Genomic DNA, 7,879 nt, shown 5'->3' with positions numbered 1-7,879 from the left:
CATCCGTCTTTTCATCGACGTCCGAGACAGGCGTACCCTGATTAAGGTACCACTTCGGTAGCAGTGGAAAGCGCCTTGGAAAAATGAATTAGAAATTCCGAGTTCAAATCCTGCACGATACGTCCATTCTTGCTTAATTGAAAACGATGATCATAACGACAATGTCGACGACATTGACGACAACATTGGAGATTATGACATTTTTTTCGTTACTATATCACTAAAATCGTTATCATCCTTATCATATTGTTATTGTTGCTGGTGCTACGGAAATTACAATATTATTATCATCTGATTACCACCGTTTACAAGAGTCACTAAGAGGCATCGAGCAAACAATACATTATTATTCATCATTACTATTATGACGAGGATTATTATTATTATTGATCCTGTTATTATTATTATTGATCCTGTTATTATTATTGTTATTATTATTATTATCATATTTGTAATGATATTAATCCTCAGCATTATTACTATCACCATCATCATTATCACCATCGTTACTGAACTCATTATAAGTGCTGTAAAAATTATTTTAAAAGTCGAAAATTATCCCAATTGTATTCCTACTGCCTTTAAAGGGTGTGTACAGTTCTGGTCGAGGTGAGGATTTAGCTTTTAGCGTTTTGCGAGATATTCAGAAACCATTCACCACCAACTTATTAAAGAATTGTCCTGTCTCTCGAGTGATTGTTGTGGAATAAAAAAAGAAATGTTGAATGAATTTCTTCTTGATATTGTGGATATCATGTTTACAAGTCATAACGCTGACTCTGTCATGAGGTCGTCACGAAACTAGTTCGCAGATGTATGCTTCCCCACTACTAAACACATACAGGAGTGTTCAAGATTCATGATGGATCAGCCACGGGGGTGGGGGGAGGGGGGAGGAGGGGGAGGGTGGAGAAAGGAGAGAAAGTACAGAGGGGGAGTGTGCTTGCGTCTGGAGTTCTGGAGGGGTAGGGAGACAAATGTAAGGGGGAGGGGATTTAATTGGTAAGAAACATACGAGAATGCAGCAGCTTCCGGAATACACGCCAAGTCAATTCTCGCCATCTCGCCTCGCTAGACAAACGACAGCCTTCCGTCTTCCTGCGACCAGAGGAAAGCTTGGCAACCAGTAAAACTAGCCAGCCAGTCGGCCAGTCAAGCGACCAGCGGTCAGCAGGATCTCTTGACATCGTCCTGTCGCGATTTCTAAAGCATCCCCTCTCCCCAGAGAAGGGAGGAAGGAAGCGAGGAAATAAGGGAAGACGGAGGGAGAGGAAGCGCTGGCATTTCTTTTCTTTTTTTCGCAAGTCACGCTTCAGTGGAAGAATTCACAAAGGGGTATTAGTAGTTCGTGGGAGAAAAGAAAAGAAAAGAAAAAACAACACGACAAAATACGGTGGTAAGGCTTCGCTAAGAAGTTGTTAGATAAACCACCGAGCCCGACTTATCCACAAACCCTTTCAAGACTTTTTCCCCTTCTTCTTCTTCTTCTTCTTCATTTCATCGCGGCGATCTAACAATAGGGGGTGCAAAAGCGTTAACGGCCGTATAAGGGGAGACCGCGGTGCGGGAAGCAACTGGCTTTGCTCACTTCGGAGAAAGCGCGGACGGGTTCGCGACGTGTTTTGTGTTACCTCGGGAGTTTTCTTTCGCGGAGGAGTTTGGGGGCGACTTGCAGGGGTGTGAAGAGAAGTCACTAGCAAGAAAACAAGTCAACGCAATCAAGCAGAGAGGTGAAAATAAAGGAGTGACAAGGTGGAGAGGAGGAAAAAGGTATCTCTTTTTGGTGCCCAGTCTAGCGTGGCGTGTACTATCCGCGATGTAAGGGAGGGTTTAGCCGGAGGAAAATTGGGCTTTAAAGTCAACACCGTCGCACGGACGGATTCGAGAGTTATTAGCGCCTTTACAGTGGAGGAGAAACAAGAAAAGGCGAAGTTCACGGAAAAAGAATTCATTCATCGGGAAATTGCCACAACTTTTCGTGGAGTTGGCTCCCTGTCGCGAAGGGTAACCCTTGTGATTAATAATAAGTGCACAGAACAAAACCTGCGTGAGTTCTGTGCCAGGGGGAAAAAAAAAACCAGCGTGACACGCTCATAGGTGATTGACACCTAGCTATTCATTCGATACGGAGCGTCTCTCAGATAGGGCTCCCGCGGCAACCGTCTGTATCTACTCACAGTCATGGAATACCTTAGGAGAACTAACATGGATCTATCCACTACGGCCAGGTACGTCGTCCTCCTCAGCCTCCTCTTCGTGCCGGGGCTCGGCTGGGACGTTTTTTACGCCAGCGACGACGACACCCTCGATCTTTCGCGATCGCGGCGCGATGCCGGCGAGCGGTCGACGTCGCGCATGAGCACGTGGGAACGCAACGAACTCCAACAGGAGATCCTGAACATATTGGGCCTCCAGCACCGGCCGCGACCGCCGGCGCTTCGCGGGGGCCACAATCACTCGGCCCCGCTGTTCATGATGGAGCTGTACCGCTCCTTGAACGTCGACGCGGAATCGGAGAACGGCGGGATGGACGGGGGCAGCGACGGCTTCTCCAATGCCATTTACAACTCGCCCGACGCGGGCAGACTCGGGCGAGTCATGTCTGGAACTGGTTTCAACTATACGAGGAACGAAGTTCAGGCCGTGACTCAGGCAGATACGATCATGAGTTTACCTGGTATGATTTCTTTCACAACTATTATTTGTCTTTAAAAAACTTGTTTGTTCATCTGTTGTCTTGTTTTATGCAATGTATTGTGTCGTAATGCAAGAGGTAGACTTCCTCTAAAATCCCTCCTTCATTTATTTTATTTTCAGGTAGGCCTATGTTACATGCCAAAGTGAATTTGCATCTTTTCTAACCCACACAAACGGGTCAGCTTAGAAAACGCATGTGTAGTGAATACATCTCTCTTGTTTTGAGTGGTGATTAGTATTTCCACAGACCATTATTGAGCTGCAAAAGGTATTTTAATATACAACGTAGTCATATCGAATTCAATTATGTAAATGACGCCGATTCTATAGACAATATTACGTCCAATCGTCGTACGTTCAGGGAGATTAACTCGGATTTTGCTAAACTGGTCCCAGATCAAAAAGAAGAACGTCTAAGGAGTGCCTAGTGTTGATAAAACAATGTCAATGCATAACAACTACTTAATCAGTGTAGTTGACCAGTATCATTACAAAACAACTCGGAGAAATTATCAGGTTTTGTGGATATTGATCCATTGGACGCCTTGCTTTAAAATATTGCGGATACCTCTTTAGATACCTGGTTGAAATCACGTTATATCTCATTATGGCCAGATAATAGAGCATGTTAGCGTTTCAGTGATCACACGGTTATGATGATCTATCAGTGGGATCAATCTACATTTCACTAAAATTCCCTGAATGTATTTTAACAAATCCTATCAAATATACCTGCTAAATGAATTTGTTCCTGTCTCTACCTTGCATTTCATTATAGCATACAAACTAAGTTAATCTTCGTATTAGGCCACACAACGCTTTGGAGATTAAAGGAGAATACGAAGAATGAGCATTGCAGCATAGACGAGATAATCAATGCAGTCCCATGTGTTGATGAAAACGCTGTACATAACAGAACGCCACTTTCTCCATTGTTTGATAACTCCGTTTGCTATTAGAGCGTGTCATACCACACGATCCGTGGGTCGTATAGAGAAGCGTTACGAACCATGGACTGGTGGTATATAGAGTATAACTCCGCTCTGGTGAGGTTTCGCAGGTTTTCACTTGTAAACATAAAAGACTTATCCTGGCCCAGCCAAGAAATCAAGCATGCACTTACAGCAAAGATAGGAAAGAAATGAAAAGTTTGAAATCACACAAAAATACACACACATACATACACAAATATACACACAAATAATGTCATGTTTGGTTACTAGAAGTGATAAATCATGACCAAAATTGAGCAGTGTGTGTTGCAAATCCACATTATAGATCTCGAAGAACTTTAGTGAAATTCAAGGGGATTTTTGCTCTCATTGCCGTTGTTTGTTGATGGGATTTTTATCTGCAACATTCTTACAACTTATGGTTACATCACCCTTAAATGCAAAATTCTTCTCAATCTAGAATTTATTGCATTTTGCAGCAGCTTAACAATCAAAATAATAACATAATAATTGTTATAAGGAAAGATACAAAAAAAAGAATCGAATGTAACTTTTCAGCATTGTATATTTACACTGCAATACCAACTTTTAGCACTTTTGGGTCAACTGTGTGTGTGGTTTTTTTTTCTGTATCTACTCACTTGCTTGTTGAGCTATGATGAAAATGATAGCAGTAATGTACAATGAAAATATATTTGGTTTTAACAAGGAGCTTCACATTGCAGCGTTATAATTTAGTATTTCGAGGCATCTTCAAAATAGTTTAGCTCATTTTGAAGTCCGTTCTGCAAGACCATCCTTTAAAAGCAAACCTGCTCAGAAGAAGCTAGCCAATTTGTTGATTTTTTTTTCTTGTTCAGTTGGCTATATTCCAAGTACTTTTCGATGGTTTTCCAATAGGTTGAGAGAGAAAGAGAGAGAAAGAGAGAGAGAGAGATGGAAGGAGAAGGGGGATTGTACTTGAAAAATTACTTTATGTACCTTGGGTACGTGACAAAACAAAGGCATAATAGATCGGAGAATCTTAGAGCAAATTTAATTGTGTAGGAGTTATAACTATCGGCATGTTCGTATTGCTGTCCGACACGCCGCTCGCGTGGCATCTCACAAAGGTTGTGCTGGCCAATGTGACTCCGACGTACTCAAACCAAAGTAAACCAAAACCCAAAGAGAAATGTGGATTGAGTGAAAGCAGCAACATTAGTAGAACACATCAGTGAAACTTTGAGGAAAATCGGACAATTGATGCAAAGTGAATCCCCCCCCCCCAAAAAAAAAGTCATTTTTCATGAAAATTACACATTCCATCAACTTGATGTACATACTGACACATGATGCTAAGGGTAGTAATTATTCCCCCTGCTTTCTGAAAGCGGTTAGTCAAATGCTCTTTCTTTATGCCAGAAAAGTGAAATCATGTTTAATTTCTTTATTTTTTTTTGTAATTGCTGTCCACATACGTCATAATCTCAAGTAATCTCCTCATCTAGCGGTTCCAACACAAAAACTTTAAAAAGTCATAACTTTTGCATCGATTGTCCGATTTTCCTCAAACTTTCATTAATGTGTTCTACTAATGTTGCTGCTTTCACCCAATCCACAGTTCTCTTGAGTTTTGTTTTCTTTTAACTGTCTTCAAAGAATTTCTAAGTTTCATAGATCTGTGGAACGATACATGGTTGCAGATCAACTCCTCTAAAAAAAAAAAACACCAAAAACATCGGGCATATTTCTGTACGCGTCATTCACCCTTATAGTAGACAGAGAGAAACTTGGAAAGCGTTAGAGGGTTCCATTCGTTAAATGTCAGACAAATCTAAAGAATACAGGCCCTGTGGCATGATATACGCAACTAGCTGGGAATACCGGCTCAGCGGTATAGTAGGTAGGCCTATCAAAATGGGCAGGATAGATATTTCAATGAAAGAATGATATCTTTTCAGCCCCTTCCTAAAACTTCAGATCATAGAGTTTTGCTTTTCAAACTATTTTCTTTCGTAACAGCGCTTAAAATGTCCATGACCGATTTCATTTAATATCAGTCTCAGTTTTGAATCAAGATTCCCTTTTATATAGGATCGATCCATTCCAAACGAGACCCTGAAATCCCCCAAAGCTTCTTGCAGTAGGACCCCCAGCTTCCCGAATGCAAAGTGGTAATCAGTGCGCGGTATAAAGTGTGTCTATGATTGTAAATGACAAAGCATCTGGTGATAACCAATACAATTTACACGTGATTATACTTATCTTGCCGATTGAGATATACTGCGATACAAGTTAAGACGAATGAATGATAAAGTGGAAAGGAAAACTATAGGCCTAATAGATGTGATATAAACGGAACTTGGCAGGTGTTGCTTCTACTACTACTACGACGGCACGCGATAACTTGTACTACTACCACCTGACTATATCACTCTGGCCAATACTAATGCAATACCCAAGACGTATCATTCAGAATTGAGACATGGCATTTTACTCCTTCTCACAACGCTATGTACTAAAAAACAAACAAACAAACAAACAAACAAACAAACAAACAATTACAAACTCTGTGAATGGCTATAGGTGAAAGGTTACAAAATAAGGCCGTGGTATTAGATATTAATTTCAGAGACAATGTCATGCTAGGGAGAGTTGTATACTTGTTGATTTCATTATTGCCCTTGTCATTAGAGTCTGCATTTCATTTTGATTGTGCAGTACCCAATATTTTACTTCCCATTTTCAGAGGTATATGATAATGCCGTGAGTATACAAGCTTCATGTACTGCTCCCACTGCGACCACAGTTATGACAACGTCCCAACGGATTTCCCCTGATGTAGCCTAAACAGGGCACTGACGGACGTAAACCTTGCAGATAATACTTTTATGATGGATGTAGGAGGCATTGTTGAGAAATCTTTTAGAACCAGAAATCGAGCACTAGCGGAGATCAGAGCTGATGACGTAGACTAAATATCCACGATGCGGACAAATATGAATACGACATTATCGCCAAAAACCCTTATAAATGATAATTTTTGTATTCATATCAATGATTTAGGAATCGGTCATCATCAATCATAATCTGTAATGGTGGCGTACACTCACTGTACTGATAGGCCTAAAAGACAGTGTCGAATGTGGTCGTTCCTGAATATCAAATGAGGATTCCAACGGTTGAACTGTCTACAAACAACGCTTCACCTAGTTGAGTTTGACACTATAAGATATGGGTGTACTGCAACCTCCTTCATTTTCTTTTTCCCCCATGGCACCCCCAGAAGTGCCCCACCTCCTTCAACTTTACTATTTTCATTCTTTAAAGACGCTTACCATGATTACGGCTTCTCATTATTCTACTGCTGCTGCTGCTACTACTACTAGGTCTACTACAACTAGGCTCTTCAGTTCTAGGTGTACAGCCATGACAACTGCTACAACTACAACTACATGTACTCGTATGCTGCTCTCGCTCTTACTACAACCCTGTATTACAGACCTATACTATAGGCCTATATTATGGTCAAACTCTGTATTATACTGATACTACCACATACCATGGAGCCTCAACGCATATTATGTCTCCACCACCTGACCACCGTTATTGCTGTACATCTACAGAAAGAGGAATCTAACGTAATTAAATCGATAATTACTTCCAGCATAATTACGTTTAATGGAGTGTAAAATGTGTGTTTGCATCATACGTTATATTTCATATAGGCCTACCTAAATCATGTGGTCATTAAACAGTATAAACAGGGAGCTAACCGTTGTAGTTCCATGGTATAGATACCAGTCCGTTTAGAAGTGCAGCAATGTCTTGGAATATACTTTTCCACGAGTGTATGTGTACTCCGAAACAAAGCGTTATCCAGTCCGTCTGTATTTATTCGTTTTACCAGCTGTCTCTGAACTCACTGACGACTTGTTTACGAACGGGTCGACGGTTTGTCGCAAGCCCGAATTGTCCCCAGACACGTGCAGGTCAAAGCCGAGGGAAAAATTCGCATGGATATGATATTTCAATGTATGCTTGTTATCTTTTTTTCCCCACTCCAACTTAGTTGCGTGCCCTCTCAAAAAGTAGTACAACCGAAATACACATACACACACATACACACTCACTGCCTGTAGTGCGTGTTGCACAAAAATGCACGGCCTTCGGATTCACAAACGGAGTGCTCTGCGTAACGTAGTGGTACAGTAATTTCATTTACTGGAAGACTGGTTATACAGGTA

The 7,879-nt window shown here is 41.2% G+C and overlaps 1 protein-coding gene across 1 annotated transcript in view; it reads left to right on the top strand.

Annotated features, from left to right (window-relative positions):
• The first annotated feature begins 2,181 nt into the window (after positions 1–2,181).
• Positions 2,182–7,879, top strand: part of LOC140240065 (protein DVR-1 homolog) — a 64,232-nt gene continuing 58,534 nt past the window's right edge. Inside the window, exon 1 of the mRNA XM_072319873.1 lies at positions 2,182–2,677. Within this exon, the coding sequence (XP_072175974.1) occupies positions 2,182–2,677 (496 nt within the window). The remainder of the gene's footprint in view (positions 2,678–7,879) is intronic.

The sequence above is a fragment of the Diadema setosum genome, chromosome 16, assembly GCF_964275005.1.
Source record: "Diadema setosum chromosome 16, eeDiaSeto1, whole genome shotgun sequence".
In the NCBI taxonomy this organism is placed as follows: Eukaryota; Metazoa; Echinodermata; class Echinoidea; order Diadematoida; family Diadematidae; genus Diadema; species Diadema setosum.
Note: the sequence above shows the minus strand (reverse complement) of the source record. Positions and strands in the feature narration are given on the sequence as shown.